The 21,944-nt window shown below is 37.9% G+C and overlaps 1 protein-coding gene across 1 annotated transcript in view; it reads right to left on the bottom strand.

Annotated features, from left to right (window-relative positions):
• Positions 1-1,407: 1,407 nt before the first annotated feature.
• VWA3B (von Willebrand factor A domain containing 3B) overlaps positions 1,408-21,944 on the bottom strand; it is a gene marked incomplete at both ends in the record, with an annotated part of 65,981 nt that continues 45,444 nt past the window's right edge. The window contains 9 exons of the mRNA XM_079542792.1: positions 1,408-1,577; positions 5,837-6,078; positions 8,698-8,795; positions 9,282-9,422; positions 10,073-10,197; positions 10,474-10,594; positions 16,320-16,539; positions 18,659-18,709; positions 20,813-20,931. Coding sequence (XP_079398918.1) covers positions 1,408-1,577; positions 5,837-6,078; positions 8,698-8,795; positions 9,282-9,422; positions 10,073-10,197; positions 10,474-10,594; positions 16,320-16,539; positions 18,659-18,709; positions 20,813-20,931 — 1,287 coding nt within the window. The remainder of the gene's footprint in view (positions 1,578-5,836; positions 6,079-8,697; positions 8,796-9,281; positions 9,423-10,072; positions 10,198-10,473; positions 10,595-16,319; positions 16,540-18,658; positions 18,710-20,812; positions 20,932-21,944) is intronic.

Raw genomic sequence — 21,944 nt, 5'->3', positions numbered from 1 at the left:
GTTAGGTTTTCTTCAGCCATTTTTACAAGGATATCCCAGTCTTCATCACTGTGGGTGGCATGCAATCCATCTGCCACATATATTTGAGCAGTATGCATGTGCAAAAACCCTAGTCCTAACCCTCACCCTCCATTTTGTTCATGTCATTGGAATTGCACGGCTTCAGCCTCAAATGTTCAGAGCAGACACAGGTGAAGCGATCACAAGCCCCAAAGCAGTCAGTGTTGAATTAGTCTGACCGAGGCACATTTTCAGCTAAAAATGTGAGTTGTTAAATTTCAAAGTTCATGTGATTGAAAGCAGTTTTGGAGGAAGAGTTCATTTTCTGTCCACTAAGATATCTTTTCTACCAAAATGTGTATGGCTTTTCCTTTTCCTTTTTCATTTCCAGTAACTCCCTATGATGTGGGACTCCAGGTATGTGCCAGCTCCGTTCTCCAAGAGGAGACTCCAGGACATCCTGAAGCAGATAAGGAGCATTACTACCCACCAAACAGAAGGTATCACAAACTATTCAAATTTCAGCTTCCAGGACAGACCATTTCAGAACTAAAGGTTTGAGTCTTCCCTGAATCATGCTAGGGAGAAATTTCAATGCTCTCTCACATATCCCATCAAAGTGTTCTGGCTGCAAGGTCATTCTGGTTCACACAAACTCTCAAATTCTCCTTTACTAAATAAAAATATCTGTATGCCTGCCTTTTTTTGCTCCACACTGAAACAGAAACAGGTATGAAAAGCTCAATTTTCCCCCAAAACTAACAGCTAATTTTTCTCCAGAGAAACACTTACCTGCGTAGACACTGGATAGTACTCTCCTGGTCAAGAGTACACCTGAAAACATGAATATATACATCTGCCTGAATATTGCACTGGTATCTAAAGTCAAACTTGTGAGAATTCTTAATGTCTATCTAGGTTGATATGCCAAAAATGTTCAGAATCTGTCTTCACCCTCTGAACAGAAAGCCCTAGACAAACCATAGGATAGTGCCACTACATCCACAAGTAATAGTTCAGTTGAGGTGAGGATATTTAGTGCCATACAAACAAGTCCCCCCTGCCATGTCCCAATTCAAATGTCATCTTGCAAAGTGAATTCCACGTTATTGTTTTTCTGATAGAGACTCTAACAGTGATACTTTTCAGCAGCACAGCTGCACCTCTAACATTTTCTCTTTCATATCTCCAAAGTAAGTCTGCAAAATGATAAATATTTTAGCATGAACTAGTCAGTTTATTTTTGATTCAAGTGATAAAATTTCACAGCTGCACTTGCTAAAGATCTTTCCTATCTGCGTACTCATCCATTCTTCACTAGCTCCTTCATCATGCACTCTTATTGCAGCTTCCTTTGTTCTTTGCTGTGGTGCTGAGGCTGCACTGCCAATCCTTGCTGCTCCAGGTCTACTGCAGTAATTCTGGTGGTGTTGCTTTTACTGGACACAGGAGACTTTCTGCAGATGGGCTGTACAAGCAGCAGGCATGCTCTGGTGAGCTGGGTCTTGAAGCAACCGAAGGCAGCAAAGCTTGACACCTTGATGAACACCAGGACGATGAAATGGAGAAAGAAGGTGCTAAGGGAGAACAGATACTGTTTAGTGAGAGAAAACAGTGACCCTCCATGAGCTCAGGTATTATAGTCCAACATGCCCCCACACACACATGCACACAACCTGCAGTTTATCACTGAACAAATGACTCCATGACTATGGCCACACAGCAATAGTTATTGACTTTTTTCTTTCATTCTCACAAGTTCAAAACTGGTTTGCTTTTTAAGTGTTATCATCCTCGAAGCCTGCGGATGGGATTTTTACATGCCAACCTTTGTTCCAACTCTTCATTGGGAACCATCTCCTGGCCACTGCTGGGGACAGGGCACCGGTCTGTAGGACCTCTATTGGACCCACTATGACCATGCTCAGCTTCTCTGGTTTACTAGTAACAATACTGTGCCCCTGGAAAGTCACTTTTTACAATCATATTGAATGTGGCCACAAACTATTAACCTTCTGGCACAAAAAAAAGACAGTCGTAATGAATGAGTATCCAAAGACCAGAAGCAGTGGGAAAAAAATGAGAAACAAAAGCAGACAAACAACAACAAAGCAAAAAATAAAAAAGGAAGAAACAAAACAAAAAAGAAACAACACAAAGTAATCACAGAATCACAGGATATCCCAAGTTGGAAGGGATGTATAAGGTTCATCGAGTCCAACTCCTGAGGAAGACAAACATATAAGAATATTTTGATGTCATTCTTTATGGTTTGGGTTTTTTGTGGTTTTTATTTGGTTTTAAATGATCGTAAGAACACCTGTAGAGTGGAAAACAAAGCTGGGAGGTAGCTGAAGAATGAAGATGTGGCACACACAGTGAGAAAGCAACAATGCATATGGAGTACATGGAGGGCACAAGATACAAGTATGATTAGTTTTAGAAATTAGTTTACCACTGAAAAATCCTGAAGTAAAAAGCTTGATAATCATGGAATCACCAAGGTTGGAAAAAAACCTCCAAGATCATTTAATAGAAGTGTGCCTTTGCAAATCATCTTATACATGCACAACATCAGTGTTTAGATAAATGAAAGGCATATTTTGATGCTTCTTGCGCTACCTAAGAGACAAAAATCTGAAGTTCACCTTTGGAAAGTTCAGGATATTTCTTGACTGTATCTGTACTCTGCAATACAAAAACACCGCTGAACTAAAATACTGAAAGCTACTGCTGCTGCACTGCTACCTTGAAAAAAATGAAAGACATGCTATTAAAAGAGTGCCCCATAACACACTATTCACAAACCATTTATTCTCTTTAAACACTGCACAGTCTCCCTGTGTACCTTCCCAAGATGCTGAAACAAACCATTCTGGTCTTGCTGTAAGAAACTGGGAAAAATGGCCTTTCCTCTCCCACCTCACCAACACATGCCAGCTTCAATGGACCTGCGTCTTCTTCCCTTCCACATCTGTATGCTTCCATCTTTATGGCAATGTAGCTGATTCCCACTTCAATACACTTTCCTCTTTAGATGAACAGACAGCCTTGACAAACAGAGATCCGTTATGGATAAGTTGTAACATGCTATCAACAGAAAAACAAAAGCTAAATCTGAAGGCTGCTGGGGAGCCCTTGACAACACACAGCTGCTCTAAGTAGCAGATGCAAGCTTAGTTGGACTGATATCAACTGCTTATTAAACAAGCCATGACCAACAGATGGGAGCACTGCTTTATAATGATGGCTCCAAATGGTGAATGAACTATCTGCAAAATGAGATTGGAAAACAAGTGGGTGCTAAAAATGTGAAATCCTGATTTGGGAAATGCGGCCAATACCCCAGACTGCCAGGTGCCACAGCTGTTAGTTACACTTTTGAACTCAATTCAGCTGAACTAGATTTGCCTCTGAAAAGGATGGAAAATGATCATTTTGAGAGGTCTCCCACCTATCCCATACTGGCATTACAGTAATCATCAGTGTAATTGCTTCAAGTCACATCTCATTATAAACTGGAATGAGATTTGGGTTCTGCTAGCTACGATTTGCTGGTTTGTCAGGCCCTACAGATTATTATTGCATATCACACCTGTACTTCACTCAGAATTTTTTTTCTGATTCAGTTTTTACCTAGACCACTATTTCAGAAAATTAACAAGGGCATATATGAAAAGGACATTCATTTTAGGCATTACACAACAGAGGGGTGACTAGAAAGAGAGGAAGAAGAATTTTTCTGTGGAAACAAACACACATATTTAAGTGCCTATAAAAATAATTGCAGTAGCCAATGAGAAAATAGGGATTTATGGTCTTGTTCAACCACATAGTTGTATATTAGAGCTACACAAAGATTCATTGGCTCTCTAAAATTTAGCAAGAATTTGCCAGGACCTCACTCTCTTACAAACAAACACACTGAACTAGCTAAAACTACAGGAGCAGTAGGCATGGATTAAAATAATATTGTGCCAAATACAATAGTTCTGGAAGAAATAATTCAAAATTACACATCCACACTATAAGGAAGCTAATATACACTAAATACAATACAACTACTTGAACTTTATTAATTTCTGTTAGTGTTGTTTCCTTGTTTCCCTGAGTAGGAACAATAGGAGAGAGTTATTGATTCTTCAGGAATATTTTGTCTCAGAACAAACCAAATCACAAACAATTCTAAATGTCCCATTAGTTCACCCAATGGCCACAGCTCTGTGGAAATCCAAGGCTTCATGGAAATGAAAGGCTTCATCAACCATCTATGTAAGAACTGTGTTGCTGAACCCACATCATCTCTGTGAGCAGAAAAATCCAGCTCTATGTTGGGCACTGCTGACTCGAGTTCAAAAATTACTTTCTCATAGAACACAACAGGAATGTACACATGAAATGAGCAGAATTGTTTGCAGGAAGACATGCTGATTAACGCATGAATGAATTACAAAACACAGACCAAAGATACATTTGTTTATATATATATATGCATATATATATATAAACACAGTTGAAACAGATGTGTGTTGCACATCTGATATAATTTACAAAACTATATTCACAAAATACTATGAAATCATTAGCATAGTTTGAAAGTGGAACAAGAAAGCACCCAGAAAGGATAAATACACAATCCTATGCAGAGATTATATCAGAAAGTATCTGATAAAACTCTGTGAGGATGACCACACACCTTAAACATCTTTATCATCTCTTTGACCTTCTCCTTTCTAATGAAACACTTGCAAACAGAAAGAAATTTAAGGGGAAAAAAAAAAAAAAAAAAGGAAAAGAAAAGCCAACAGGGTCTATGGTGCAATCAGAAGAGGTCAGGGGATCCTCCTCAGCACATTCAATCTCCGTTCCACCTTGAAGTCCTGACAGAGTCTTGATAGTACATTATGAAATTATTTGGTAAGGCTAAGCAGGATTAAAGTGATAGATATTCACTGCTCTTTTCATCTTTCTATTCAACCTGCACAAAATCAATAACAGGATTTTGCTGATCATGTCAGCATTTCATATTTACACAGCATCTGCATCTCAAGACATCCAAGAGAGAGGAATCTGGAATAAACGAGTATTGCCAGGCACTGGGACAGGTTGCCCAGAGAGGTGATGGATACCCCGTCAGACTGGACAGGACCCTGAGCAACCTGATTTAACTGTAGGTGTCCCTGTTCATTGCAGAATAGATGATCCTTAAAGATCCCTTCCAACTCAAATGATTCTGTGATTCTATGACTCTATAAAAATCCTGTTATCTTTCCACTGACAGTAGTCTCATAAAAAGGAAGAGCTGGCCGTGGCAAGCTATGGTGTATCAGACTAGCCCAGGTCTCTACTGGAGAAGTGGCAGGCAGTACAGATACTGATGGCTGCTTTAGCTGAGCTCGCTCAGACACGGAAAGCAATTTAATCTTAAAAGCATAGAGCTCCATGTACAATAATGCAATATCTGAGGTAAAAAATGTACCTTTCATCTAAAAGTAATAAATAGTAGAAAGATCTCAATTTACAATATGCTTACTAGCAGGTACTAAGGTTGATGTTACTGCATCTTCACTGCTGCTGTAAACGTTTGGGAAATTAAGGTAGGATGTGCCAGAACATGCTTTATTCATTTATTCCCTTTAATGTGGAATCAGGCAAAGAATGGTAAGTGTAAAGAATGGTTTCCAAATGAGGTGGATGAATGCCATCACATAAGACAAGGGAAAGCAGACTGGTCTAACACCCAGAAAAGACAACAGAACCCTACTTTCTTTTGTGGGGATAAACTAAGGCCTATCAGACCTGTTTAGTCCTTAACACTTAGAATCTAAATCTTTACCTTCAAATTCTTCTTCTTCATTGCTAGCCAGTGAATTTCTTCCTCTGTGTTTTACCACCTTCCTGGAGACAAGCAAAAGATCAGAGTCCATCTTTCTTCCCTTGGCATGTCTTTCGTCCTCCACTCTCTTCTTCTTTTTCTGTTTTCCCCTGTTTCCTTTCACAGTACTGTTCTCTGCTACTTCTCCTCCTTCATTTTCCAAAGATGAGTGTAGACGGGGCTCTGGAGTCTCTTTATCTGGGCTAGAAAGTTAGTGAAGGAAATGCACTAAGCTCACATATCGTATACTATTTTAAATCCTTTTTAATATGACACAGATTTTATCCTCTCCCACATCTTACACTGCTGACAAGAGAAGGACTTATCGTACTCTTGAGCATTTATGAGTGCTATGAGTGCATTATAGTTCAACTTCCTTTTTAGTTACAAAATATGGACAGAACAGCCCAGCATGCACTGTTTCTCTCTCGTCTGTAGATATGATATTCCTTGCTAACATATTTCATTCAGTTACTCATCTAAAAATAATCTGGACAACGTCCCTGTTAATCTCAATCCTAGTACAGTTCAGCAAAAATTCGTACCCTTCATAGCCCATTCCAACACCACTCGAACTTTCTAGAATTTGCACAATAGTTGTGACCCAAAACGTAGTTACAGATGTCTCCCCATCCACACTAAGCCCCATGTTATCAGAAGTGCCTCAGAACTGAAACAAAAATTCAGTTACCTGGATTTACTGACATCAAATGAGAATGGTTCCTCAATTTCTGTCTCAGGCCCCTATTTCTATCTACCTTATGATTACAAAGGATTTGAGAAATAACTGTATTTTATTATGGGGGCCCTGATTGTGTGGTGTTTTGTGTACGGAACTTGTTGGCTACATTTGCAGACCCAAAGTTATTTCTAACAGCAACGTCAGTCTGTCCTTATTACCTGTGCATGTGGATGAGCAGTACGCTGCACGGCCTCTCTCTGGTCAGTATGACACGAGAGGTAGGTATCTCACTTAGAATATAAGGAATAATAAATTCCAGTTGGAGGCACACATCCATTCTCACTGACAACTGGAAACTCCAGCTCAATCTGAGCTGGAGCTCTGCCATAGCATTGCTAATATTAGTAACTGATTAATGAGTCACTAATGAAACAGTTATTTAATGGCTTTGAATGTAAACCTCCTTGTAAAAGGAAAACAATCTTTGACCATAGCATTCTGGTTACAAAAGCAAACAAATACAAAGTAAAATCATGGCCAGTACTGGCTTTTTGTGTTGCAGCCACTGAGTTAATGCAGTCAGTGCCCAGAAGAGGACAGTATGTATGTCTACGTGATACTACAGTAACACATTAAGTACCAACAAAGGAATGGGATTTCACTTCGCAAATATGTGGATTTACAGAGAACATGAATCCTAGCTGAAAACACTGCAAGCAATAGCAGAGCATTCTGAATTACTGAGTGCATTGTCAGGGGCTGTCTACACGTAACTCACAAAGCAACACACTGTAGAGAGCGACAGCTCTAACAAGTGGGAAATTTGTAAGACTCTTAACTATACAACCTCTAGAGTACAAGGCTTCTACTGGTAATTCTTGAAAAAGATGGATTGAAATATACTGCATTACATGTTGAAGTAGGGAATGTGCAAAAGAGCACGCTGCGATTCTGGCAGCAGAATTGTGGAATACTGTGGATCAGCACTAACCACTGAGGTTTTTATTGGTGCTTTAATATGCTTCACCTGAATTCCTCAGGTTAAGTCTATCTACATTGACTGTATGCCAAAAATTTACTATTCATATAGCGTGTATGATGTCAAAGAGGACCCCATGAATCCAAATGTCTCGAATATGCCAAGTTCAGGGCTGCAAGTAGCCATCTAAGGTAAGAGAGTCTTGGTTTTAGATGCTCAGCTGTCTTCATCACTTCTCAGTACCTGCCTTAAACTCTGCACCACAAATTGTGGCATTCGATATACATCCATAGAGCTAAGGCAACTCAGCTTCCCTCTCATAACTGCCAGACACTCAGGTTTTACTGCTCTGAGTCCCATGCTATCCCTTTGTGTATCTGGGCCTCATTGTCTTTAAAATACAGCTATTCAGACATAAGTAAAAGCATTAATGACATTGCTTGGAAGCACTTCTCATGTTCCTTTAATACGGGTAATTTGAGGACAATCTGAACAGTGCCATCCTCAAAGACAGAGACATTTTACAGGCCAAAAACTAAAATAGCACATAAGTTGCCATTTCAAAAATCACTGTTTGTTTCTAAAAGCTACAGCTGCTGAGAGAAAAACCAGAGATGATGTAATGAAAACTTCAGACTCTAATGCTTTGGTGTGACCAACCATTCAGCTTGAAAAGTTTATGCTATTTGGGGTTATGCCAAAATCTGTTCTATTTAATTTAAAGCCTGTAAAATGCATGCTTTAAATGAAAATCTATTCTTTTGGGCTGTGGGAACAATATTGTTTGAAACATTTATTTCCTCTTCATTAATTTAACTTCAACTATCTTCTTGACAACCTGGCCAGTGAATATACAACCAAACCTGTGATCACAGTCTGGAAACATTATGTAGAAATTCACATTTTGGCAATCCTGCAACAACTTCAAGCCATGATGTATCTCCAGTGTTTCCAAAATGGAGATAGGACAACAAATTGCCAGGTAATAAAATTTGCACATGCGTGCGGGTCGTATCACTTGCTTACATGTTAAGAGCAAAACAGATCATGGCAGCAATAGAGAATTATCTGTGGAAGTCTGAAAGCACAGTTGATCCAAAAGTGCAACATTTAGCATTCATGTGAAGCAACTTCTACATTTTTAGATTTGAGCATACTCACACTGTAGAATCCATCCTCTGCACCATTCTTATATACCGACAGGAGAAGGCATATTTGGTTTGGCTGATTTTAATAAGGCAACTTCTTACGCAGTGTTCCTGCTGTAATACCATCAACATTCATTTAATTTAAATCTAAACTCAGAAACAATGAAGAAATATAAGTATAAAAAGCCAACTGGTTTCATGCAACTGTTATCAGCCTCTAAAGATAATATTTTCAAGTACGAGGTACATTTTCTTAATATTGCACTAAGAAAAATGCAGTATAATTATCACAATGGCTTACAAACAAACATAGTGAAATGAAATGAAGATTGTACCAACTGTGATGAAAACCCTGTATTTCTCATTAGCAGCACGGAGCTTGTGAAAGCTGCCAGATGAACTATCCTTCAGGATTTTGCATTTTGTATTTTTTCCATTGGCTCTACATTGGGCCCCGAATTCTGATTTACTTCAGTTAACTGGAGACAGGAAGCGGGACAGTGAGCTCCTTAGCCTGGAAAATTATGTCTGCCTCATCAAAAACTGAATGATTGTAACACAATTACCAAAATAGTTTCATTTTCTAGTCATACTTACTTTCCTGTTGCTGAACATCAGAACTGTGTAGAGTTTAGCACCCATTTTCCCCATTTCTGGTGTTGCTATGACAATGGCAGGCACATAACAATAATTGTTCCCTGTCTGTGTCCCAGTTCTGGCAAATACATAGTCTCCCACCTACACACCAGGGAAGAACCGCATAGCGTGTGAACAAGGCACAAAATTAAATGTTAAGAAATATTTAAAGGAATCATCATTCTGCTGTGTTCCCATGCTTTAATATGAATCTTAAAAAGAAAATGAATTTGGTCCTTCCATTTACTGATCACTCATCATTTCCACCGAATCAGCGAGAAAACACAGCAAAAAAAAAAAGGACAAGTCCTACTAAAGGACTTGGCACCAAGGCTCAACTAGCAAGCTGAACAGAATGAGAACACTCTTGCTGATCTTTACCACCTTGAACATTTGCAGCTTAGTGGGCTTTTAAGCTAACCTTGAGAATTTCAGGTTATTGCATGTATATAAAAGTCATATAAAAATCAAGTTAAAAACGGAGACGGAAGCTACATTTTTCAACTTCAAATTCTGCAGATCTTCTCTGGAATAGGATGCTCCCCTCGCAGAACACCAGGAACTACCTGGTCAGGATTTGCCTTCATTCTGAAGGGAAAAGTAGTATATGTCTAGATTTAACTACATTTAAATATGCTATCACTAAAGACTCTCTTATCATATACTATCCTTTTTTTTTTTCAGTGTGTTAACAGAGAGACAAAATTAAAAACATGTATTTGATGTCACAGAAAATACAAGCTATTTTTCACCTGTAGATATGTACATGGCATGGCACCTCCCACAGGCAGAATGAACTTCAGAGGTACAACCCAGCTCTCGCCATGGTTGAAGTCAACAAGTGCACAGGTAGAACTGATATTCTTTATCACCGTTCCTAAAAGAACAACACTGTGAAATACCAGAATTATTTTTGTCTCTTGTCATTTTGTAAAAAAAATCCTACAGGCTGTTAGAGATCACTGAGTTCAAGTGTATCTATACTATATTCTTCATTTGCATTTAGCCAGGATAAATTGTACCAAGACAATAGAGAAATTTTTCCCTCAAAAATGAAGACTTAAAAAGCATTCTTAAAAACACCATAAAACAAAGTAGCCAAACAAGTAATGTGTCACCCGTAAATATTTAAAATGTGGACAAAAATATATACCTGGATAATAAAATCCTGTGATGTCTGATCTTGCAATCACTTTCTGGTTTTTGAGAGTCACAAATACTCTGCCCTTTCGTTGCTTTTTAGACTTTGACTTCACAGTGTCTTCTTCAAGTCTCTGCAATTTGATACAGTTATTTTATTTTTTTATTTTTCTTTTTCCACAACAGCCAGTCAGCCCAAACCTACCCTTTGGAATCAACTAAAATTTAGGGAATATAATGCACTGAACTCTGTTACCATTCACAGAATAGCTATAAAAAGAACACTGTGTATTAGCGGAAGCACTGATGGATAAGATTACCTTTGCGTTTTCACTGTTAAATCTCATTTGATACAATCACAATAATACCTGTATTCTGAGTGTTTAGCAAGAGATTTACCTTGATGAATCACGGCTGTGGCTGTCATTTTTGTAGGAAAACATTTAGAAAGTTGGACAATTCAGATTCAAGAATGAGGTAAGGAAAACTCTACTTATCTTTATTCCCAGTAAGGTATGTCTTCAGAGTAAACTTACCTTTAAGTTTAAAAGTAAACTTTTTTTAACTTATTTTTTTTATTTATGTCTACAAAGGCACATTTGATTTTGATACTTGGTTTGCCCTTTTGGTACTTGGTTTGCCCTAAATAACAAGCAGTAATGATGTAAAAGATAGGAAAAGCTTTCACTAATTCATCTGCTCTGTTTTAATATAAGTATCACAAAATTATCACATTTTTTTCCCCCATCTCTCACCCCCCCCCCCCCCAAAAAAAAAAAAGCCAAAAAAAACTCACAAAAGATCCTAAAAAAAAATCCCCCAAATAAGCAGCACACACACAAAGGAGGACATATTTTAAATGGGAGATGTGTCATTTCTTTCCACTTTACTCTTTACCCCTACAGAATGCTAATTATAGCACCACTTCTGTTTTTCCAGCTCAGCCTAAAACGAAAGCCCTTCAGAGCACTTAGCTTCTGCTTGAACCTGGCAAAGGCTGATTTGACTGCAAAGACTTACAGTTCCACAGACACAACAAGGTCTTTGGGTAAACCATTTACTTCACTCTAAAGGGACAGCTGGTGCTGAATATTTATTTTAAACTAATTTGTAATGCTTGACTAATAACTTGGGCAACCTCCAGCGGCCCTCTTTAACTCAAGTGCTAAAGAGTGCGTGAGCAACCACAGTGAAGGTTCCAAGCAGTGCCGAATCCAGGTGGCTCAGGAAATCTGAAGCCAAACCCATCCTTCTTACTAGCACACAGCCTTTAGGTAGCGGTGTGACTGACCCAGGCACTCCCAGAGTGCCTGTTTCAGGAATATCATTGTCCAGGATTGCTGTTGCAAAATTTTTCACCTGAATGACTGGAATTTCCACTCTGCTTAGCTCTGCTTCTGATGAAAGAAATGCATCAAGCCACACGGGGTAAAGCCAACTTTGTTTTCCATGGCCAAAATCTGCTGTATTTTAAAATTCTCTTTCAGATACATGAGTTTTTGCACCTTCCTACTGTAGCTGAGAGTGGACAGGCTTCGTGGCTGAAACTTTGGCAATACACAGATGAAATACCTCCAGGACCAAAAAACCACTGCTCATTGCACAGTGGCAATGAGGCCTTTCTGTGTAGACCACAATCCGGTTTCATGAAAGAGCCTAACTTTTTGTAGCTACACTTTTTTGTCTGTTCAACAGATTACGCCATTGATGACAATGGAAAATTTGACCAGACATTTCTAGGGAATTAGGAAAATTAGTTGTAACTTTCTTGTTGTTGTGCTACTTGGGATGCTCGTTTTACCTCGTCTCCATAAAGAGGCATCAGAAGAAAGACAGGAGATGCCAAGATGTTTAGGAAGCATATGAAATGTAGAAGAAGTGTCAACAGCTCCTTAAACAGCATGGAAGAATGAGAAGTGTAAGGAGTAGGACACCAGGAAATAAAAGAAACTGCCAACAGAGAAACAGAATTTCCATTCTTGTAAACAGTCAAGTATCCGCTATAAATATTTCACTAGGAATGATTAAATCAATCAGATCTGAAACACATTTTTTCAGAAAGAATGGAATCAGTGAGCTGTTAGAGGTCCCTTTCTACCCAAATAAACATGCTTTGCAGAACACATTATGCTTATTAACCACTTCAAATTATTTTTATCACGTGGGTCACAAGCAAGCATTAGCCTTACGAATCCAAACTTATCTTGTGGGAATCACAGTACTTTTAAAAGTGTCTCCTTAGTTAGTTAGAGTGGATCCTTTGCAAGGGATTCAACTTTATTTGTTTGCAGAAATGGACGTCCATATGCAGAAACATTAATTTTTAGTATGAGGAGTGCCACGGTCAGATTATAGCCTAGGGACTGGAATACTTTCCATGAAATTGTGCTGGCCATTAACAGGATGCACAAAACTGACCTGGAAGCTATTTTTGAAAAACAGTAATACCAGAAGACCTGAAGTGGTCTAATTGAGAAGCAGAGGATCTTGAACATGTCTCCTTACCAGGTGAAACATCATGCTGTAAACAGCTTTATAATTCAGCGATAAAAACAATAGGAAATGGCAGCTGACCTTTATGCCTGTCAAGTTCAAAAGAGAAGCCAGATAACATATCTAATGCCAAAGCTGTTACTTATTACAGCATAGTAAATGATACATTCCTCGTTTTTAAATGAATGCAAAGTGCCAGATTGAAGAGGAAGATTTTGGTCAACGTACACTTTAATCTGTACATAAAGAAATATCTGTAAATAAAGAAATAAATACTGAGTAAACTAAGATACAGTCTACAATTGGCCCTCCAATTAGGCAATCATCAATTTTCAGCATTTTATATGTTGCCTGATAATAATTGTGTTTATGGCCTTGTGCAGATGGATGTCAGCCTCTCTCAGCAAAGCATTGCCATAGCCTCCCTGTCAAACAGAAACAAACAGAGCATCCTGAACACAGCTTCCTGCGAAGGTCAGAGCACAGAGGGAGGATAACCAGAACATTAATTCAGTTGTAGGCTTAAACAGAAAGCTCCCATAGCAAGGACATCCAAAAAGGATTACTGATTCTTTTAGGAACTTGTGAAGGTAATTAGGTACACTCAAAAGCTAAAAACTAAGATGTTTTGAGTTTAGTAAAAAAAAAATGAGAAATCTGCCTTGTTGATAACTGGATTTTTCTGCTCTCTCATAATGGTAGTTCTCACCGAGTGTCATATCTGCTATTTTGTCACAGTAATGTAATGTATTTCAGCTGGCAGATTACTTTCTAACCCATTTTGTAGACAGAAATTACACTTGGAGAAGCTTTTGGCAGCATTTTAAAAAGGCTCCACAGTCTTTTGCTGGTTTTTTGATCTTCTTTTTTTTTGCCACATAAACAGAATTCTAATTACATCTGCATTTCTGCCTCTCACTCTTAAAGCTTTTCAGTTGCAGATTAGCAATTACTGAAGATGAAGCTCTGATTAAGCTCCTAAAGCAGGTTGACTCAGGATAAGAGATTGCACAGTGTTAATCACTTCATGTCTAAGAGCACACATTGGTGTTTCAAGGCAACACTAAAAGTACAGAGTCAACAAATGACACATGAAAATATTTCTGCTACTTTTGCATTGGGGCATTATATGGCAAAGATAAATCAACAATTAGGATAACCATGCAGGCAATGTAATATTTTCAGATGAATGTAATGTGAATCACCTTCTGTTTTCTAAAGACATTGAGATGTTTTCAAACATACACTCTTAGTGGAATAAATTCTCCAAAATGACCAAAAATGAAATGCAATCCTTCCCTTTATCATTTATTTTCATACATGGACTGTATTATTGTAATATATTCTTGTCAATTTAATATAATTTTTTAAATAATTTATGCACGTAAAAACCGCAGCTCATTGCAAAAACTATTGTTGATGTCAGTGAAAAGAAGGGTATATTTCAGTCACAAAATGTCAGATGAGAGATTGCTTTTTTAAATACTGGCACTACATTTCTGTGCATAGCATACTATGCATGACCTCCTAGGTAGCACATAGCGATACTTGGCATAATTTGCAAGTCATGGTAAATTCCAATCGTATGTACCTGTACTCTGCTTCAAAGTCACACCATAGTTTAGTACTGGGCTCATTGCAATTTCACCTAACCTAACTCCTCACATTGATGCATGCGTGTATGTATATATATATGTATGTAGATACATCCCTATGCACATACATCAGGGCAATAAGGAACTGTTATCATCGTTTGATCGTGATTTCCATATGTAACCATAGGACTTTTTTCAAAATTCATGGTATCTATGCCAACCTTGCATTCAAGCTTTGTCAAAGAAAACTCCCTCACTCAGTAATATAAAACAATAAAAAAGAAAATGAATGTACTAATGTGAGTTTTATGATGATTTCTCTATTTGTTTTTACTCATCTTCCTTTAGAGGCTAAAACGTTTGAGAGATTTTCTTCCTTAGTAACTTCCTTACCTTATTTTAATATTATCAGAGTACAACTCTAACCAGAAAGCTGTTCTGCAGAGCAGCAGCACTTCCAGTGAAGTCCTTTTTGATGGAGGTTTTAGATGTAAGTAAAAGTTGAAACCAAGTAAGAGATGGTTTTAATTTTTCAGAAGAACTCTGAATTTTAAAGCATCGAGTGTACGAAAATCTTACCACTGGGGAATGACAAACTGTTCCTTTAAACTTTAAGGAATGTTCTTGACTTCCCTGAAAGTTCACTCACTCTTTAGTGAAGCCAAAACTCAGCACAGAAGATTGTGAATTTTTCAGATCAAGAGTAAGGTTTTAAGCATTCTCTGGGATTTTAACAGCACACACATATATTCCTGTTTATACAAGTTATTATGCAACATAATTTAAAGGTAAAAGCATAATATAGACTCAATCCTTTTTCAAAATTACCCTGAAAATGATAACAGGAGAATCCAGCATTTTAATCTATGTTTCCTGAACATATATTTCACAACAGGAAAGTCTAATTGAAAAGTATGCTCAGTGTACTTAGGCTGCACACTTCCCAGAACGCAGAATAAAATAACGTTCTTAATATTTGTTGCTCCAAGCATTCCCATGGGCATTTCATTAAATCTCTCAATAGCATTCCACATAAAACCTGAGGTTCAGATGGGGGATGTATACATAAGATTAATCAAACTTATATTTCAGTCAGTTTTCAAGTACTTGGTCTACTTTCTGCTAATGTGTTAAAGGAAGGGAGAGAGGCCTCTGGCTTGCCAAAAGTAGGTGTTCGCTTCTGGATGTGATCAACAGCTCTCCAGATGCAACTGACTGTCAGCTCCATTCACAACAATGTGAGATTAGCTACCTGTAGATGCCTATGTTTTAAGGACAGCTAAACTTCTGTGTCTGCGTACTGAGCTAAATCTCATCCCTTCTCTTTCAAACTAAAGATATCACAGATTGCAATAAAGAGTTGATATCACAAGATCTTTTATCCCTGTTTATCTGACATTAATTCAACCACAAGCCCTGCATCATAATTGCTTTTCATATATCTCTGCTGCCCTTGCAGGGGAGATAATGATGTTTTACTCAAAGACTCTAGATTTCTATGGTGCTTTCAGCTGCAGAACTCTCCGTTCCCTGGAACTTCCAAAGAGCCATGAAAACTTGCACTCTACCTGCTTACCTGCTTTCTGTGTTTCACGGAACCGGGCCAAACAACCAGCCTGTAAACTGTTGACATTTCCTCTACCCATTTTTATAGCATCACACTAAATGCCAAATGGATGAGGTATTAGCACAGAACTAAATTATTGCAGAAGTACATACTGAAGAGGAATATCTGGGGGAAAAAAGAAAACCATGCCCTTCCAATCTGTACCTTTTTACTTTTGCTGATGTGTGATTTTGAGCTCTTCTCAGTTTCCTTTTTGACAGCTTCCTGAAGATCAGAGGCTTGCTGCATGTATGTTAACGCCGCCAGTATCTCATCTTCTAACAGTATTACGTCTTCATAGGAAATTGGCCATCCCAGATTCTCTAAAGCCTCCAACAAAGCTTCCTTATGCTGCATGTATTGAACTGGCCCATCCTCTTCAAATCTCAATAAATAAATAAATATATGAATAATTATCCATGGAATAAAATTTTATTTTGGCAATACTTTACAAATTTACATTCAAACTTTAAATGCAGAATAAGACACAAAAGTAATGCAATCTATGCTGTGCATGCCACAAATTCTTCTATTTCATCCAGATGAGTTTAGCTAAACAACTGCACCTGCCTTAATGATATCTCATAGAAAAACATCTATAGAGCAATTCAAGTGGCTGAGTATTTGATGCCAAATTTAGCTTCCTTAGAATGTCGTAGGCACCAGTAAGTAACTTAATGATATGATGCAGAAATCATGGAAATCCTTGCTCCTTCTAGAGCAGCAGGTAGGACAAAGTAGCAAACACTGAGATAGTCTAAAATGGCACCAGATCCCTATTTAAGTCCTGACTTGCCGCATCAGTCTTGACTGATGACATCAAGAGAGAACCTGCTGCTTGTTCCTCTCAGTACTGCTCTGCTCACTTTATGACCAGAAGTTTGCTTCCATGCAGGCTTTAGGTAACGTTTTTGTCCACTACACTGAAGAGCCACATTGAAGCTGCACACTCAAAGCACCTATACATGAAAATCTGAAGAAGATACAGTCATTCTGTTGATGAACAAACACACTAAACTTCCAAAATGCAGCACAGGTAGAATCTGTAATTGGAAGTGAGATACTTCCTTATAGAATTGAAGTTATTAGAGTCACTATTCTGGCTCTTCTTTACAGCTTTGCCATCATTTAAAATGTGAAATCTACATGTATTTATGCATCTGTCTTATCAACACATACAATCATGGTGATGTCTACTGCATTGCCCTATTCCTTCTCACTGTTCATCTCGCTAATCCTGTAGGAAATGATTTGTAATGAAATTATACTGGCTGGTACAGATATTTATTTAGATTGTGCTCTCTGTTAACTGAATCCTTTATTCATCTAGAATCAATGTCTAGTTAAATTATTGGATCTCCTGAACTGAATTTCTCAAATACATTGTACACAATCGCATTATTACTTCTCCACTAAATACAAATTTCTCTGGTAGCACGTGATAACCTTTCAGTACCTGTGAATGAACTAGGGGGTCCTCAACCAATTCTTTGAGGACTCCTTTGACCAAGTTCGTACACCTTATTACCCCCTCTCCACAGTTTCCTAAGGATTTTGTCATGCTTTTATCATATATAAACATGATCATTTAAATAACAAATCTGGAAGAGAAATAGATCGAGTATTTCAACTTTAATGCACCAACATTAACAAACTTACTATACTGCTCAAGCAACAGACTTTGCTAGATTTCTTTATTTCTTTATATACACGATTGCTCATATCTTACGCACAATAAAATATTTTTGGCACCACCTTGTCAACTATACACTGTTTGAATTAACAAACAGCTATTCCCTCTATTAGATGTTATGCTGTTCTTTCGTTTAATAGGCTTCATTTCCTCTCTGCACCAGACTGGTTTTTTTAGCCAAAATAGTTCTCCTTGTTGATGACAGAACTGTGTATTTTTGTTCATGAGCCCAAGAATTTTTGAAAGCTTTCTGGTGTTTACCCCCATTTTTCTGCCTGAAATATTTCCCACCCATTCCATTTTCATTATTTGATTTTCCCTTTATTTTGTGAAGTAGACAGACCTTCACTGATGTCAGTTCCATTTTCACAGTCTTTGGTTTTCTAAAATAATAGAGAGGAAAAAGCCGGTTACCGTACTACAAACCTTTGTTGTGATATACCACAGCGGCCCACTTCTGTAAGGGTAATAACTAAAGATGTAACTTACAAACCAGCCACTGAGGTGCTTTTTACTGGATGAGAGAAGATCTAACGTGATGCCCAAGGCCCTGCCACTTCACACTGATTAAGAATCGACCAGTTCAAAAGGAACGCAAGTCATTTCCTCTAAAAACAACCAGTGCTGCAAGAAGGTGATGCAGAATTTAATATTACTACACACCACACATATATTCTTGAAACAAAGGTACAGGCATGGAACATCTGAAGATAAAACAAGACGGTTGCAGAAATAGTGATAAAAAGAAGTGTCGTGTGTTTATGATCAGCCTGTCAGAGGTAAGTTAGAGAACCAAAGGGTGATAGCTTACTTGTCTCTTTCCTCCTGAGATAGTGCTCTCCAGATAAGTAGATTTAGGCGCCTATTAAAGAAAGCAAAGCAGTTTTTTTGAGGGAATGCAGTTCTTTGTGCGTCTGATGATGTGAAAGCAGCAAACAAATACAGTTTCTTAAATGATCTGCAATGATTTGTATCCCAAGAGCACTGTATCATCAAATTCTATACTTAGCACTCAGCCACGAAATTATCAGCTGAAAGAGATGGGAAAACAGCATATTCCATCAAGTAGCCTGTTTCAGGCTCATGGAAGGATTAGTGGCAAACACTATTGCTTCCTGCCAGGATTTTGTATGGGTGGTTATATTCAGAGCCAGCAAGCCAAATCAAATCCTAGAACTGATTAAATGCTGGTTAAATTCTTCCAATTAAACAGTTTAAGAAAACTGTAGTCTACAGACACATGGAGAGCAGTGCTAATTGCTTTTCTTCTGCTAAGATAAACCCTTAGTTGGGCCATTCATGTTTTTACTTCATTAAATTCAAGCTACAGAACAATTACTGACCATCAAACAGATGTGATTATCCCAAAGCAATGGAGTTTAAAAACACCACTAAACCTTCTGCTTTTGCTTTTTAGACATTAATCATAAACTCTTATTAGACCATCTAGCTCAGAGTTTTCTTTCTTATCAGCTAAAACAATTAAGTCATCACTCATTTACTTCACTTTACACTACAGAAATAAAGCTCTACAGATGATCCTAATTGCTGTAATTATAGAAAAACACTCCCTTTGGGAATAAAAGAACAGACTCAGTGTAGGAAAAAAAAACAGATAACAGTCATTAGACTTTTAAAAAACTTGCTAGTTTTACTGTTCCATGTGAAAAAGGCCATTAGCACAAATTATGAACATGAATTTCTTGTTGGCTAATTGTATCTACTAGAAGCCAAACCCAAGCACTTTTAGAATGCATATCACTTAGCTGGTTCACAATCTGCAGTCTCAGCATGCTCCACTGACTATTTCATGCTTCTAAATGTGCACACTCATAACCACTTCATTTATAAAAGCCTCTGGCTATGAAAGACCACGCATGTTTTGAAGCTCTCAGCCTGTTTCATCTTCAGTACTGGATTATTCCTTTGTCAGAGCATGAAATGTTTGCCCTTGCCACTTCTCTACTTCTTAAATTGAAGCTAAGGTCAATCTATGTATGGGAAAGATACTGTCATGCTTGCTTCTGTTCTTGAAACCTGCATGCCCTGACATGTTGCCTCAACTGCAGGTGTCAGAATAAATCTGTGACTAGTCACTACTCATATTGAACACTACTCATACTACTCAGCTGAATTGCAGCCTTTTAAAAATGAATTATTGGAAAAGTAATTTTGAATTTACAGAAAAATGAATTTGTCTGGGTTGCTGTTTCACATGTAGCATATTAGAAACAACGAGTCTTGTTTATATTGTAAACGATCTTTTATTGTGTATGTGTGTGATTCATTGAGCTCTGAGGGCAAACACTTTAACTGTACTTTCAGTCCCCAAACTTGAGGGAGTGATAGTACTGTAAAAATACTTTTCCTCAGGAAAAGATGGTCTGTATTTAACCAGAAAATATATATTTTTTCCTTCAAAATTGAAGTCAATAAATATTAAATATTCAATAGCAGAGAACAGCAATGAAAATTTGAAAATTCTTCAGAAGTTGTTGTCAAAAATATAGTACTTGCCCACCCTCCTGCCAAAGTGAGTGTCAAATCCTGACTTCTCTGCATTCATCAGACTGATAATAACAGCACTGTCTCCGTAACAGAGCAACAACAGACTTTTCCACACTGAATACCATTAATATTAGACGTAGCAAGAAGCATCTACGAATCATAATTCTCCATTTTTACTGCAAAAAAACATATGCATTTAGCAATCAGAAGTGGGAATGAAAAACAGGGATATTACATGCTTAAAAAGAAACTGGTATTATCTACTGTGATTTTCTAATTATTCTTCATTTTGCCTAAAGAAAATAAATAGTTCTCTTACATGTTGATGGTTGATTAAAATTTGTCAACATGTGGAATTACCAACATCAAGCAAACAATGTGTGTGCAAGTATCCACTATGTAAGAAAAATTTGATTTTAGACTGCAAATAGGATACACTTCTTATGAGTAGACTTGCCTTTCATAGGATTTAATTGCTTGTTCCAACTTCTCTTTATAGGCATCGAGATTCACTGCCTGAGGATTAATTAGCGTGATCCGCTTCTTGTCATTGCTCAGATGGGCCAATGATAGTATCTATGGTACAGTAAAAGAAAGAGACATCATTTATCATACAACTTTTCCTCCATCAGAACAACAGAACGCCCATAGATCCAAGGATCTAAGGATCAGAACGGACAGAAGGAACATGGGAAGGCTGCGGAAAGAAAGCTCTGAGCGCTCCGAAGGAATGATGACTGAACATCAGGAAGAAATGCCTGAATTAACGTATTTTCAGACTGGTAACGTCATGTTGTGAAGTGATACAATCCTTTCACACAGAAGTTGCAAATCAATTATTGCGGGACGAGGTAAATCACAATTAGTACTAATTAGAATCATAGAATCACAAGGTTGGAAACGACCTATAAGATCATTCAGTCCAACCATCTCCTCATCACCACTGCCACCACAAGCACTAAACCATATCTCGTAGCTCCTCATCCAGGCACCTCTTGAACACAGCCAGGGACGGCAACTCCACCACCTCCCTGGGCAGCCATTCCAGTGCCTGACCACTCTCTGAGAGAAAAAGTTCTTCCTTATGTCTAATCTAAACCTCCCCTGATACAACTTGCAGCTATTACCCCGTGTCCTGCTCGTTGCCTGGGAGAAGAGGCCAAACCCCTCTTCACCACAACCTCCCTTCAGGAGGTTGTAGAGTTAATTCTAGATAAACCAGTACTCTTAAAAAACTCACTCTAATCATGAAAAGGATATAAGCACATCTATATTATGAGTGTATTTCAGATTGTACTGCTTTAAAACAACACTCTTGTACTTACTAGCATCTAATTCTAGCAGATACATATAATAATTTATGTAATGTGCATTTCAGAGTATTTAGTACTCTTATCCTGGAGGACTGTGTTTTCTAAGGAACTAAAAAATCAAAGCCAGAGAGAGATTTTTGGCTACACTGATCACTGATCACCAAAAAGAGAACAAGGTGGATATCACTCACTGAAACTTGTCTTAATTGACCACAGTAGGCTTAGGAAACAAATGAGCTTGGTCAGAACCAGGAACCTCCATCTCTCTCAAAGCTC

Source organism: Tetrao urogallus (assembly GCF_951394365.1).
Source record: "Tetrao urogallus genome assembly, chromosome: 1".
NCBI classification, from domain to species: domain Eukaryota; kingdom Metazoa; phylum Chordata; class Aves; order Galliformes; family Phasianidae; genus Tetrao; species Tetrao urogallus.
This window is presented reverse-complemented; position numbering and strand designations above follow the sequence as displayed.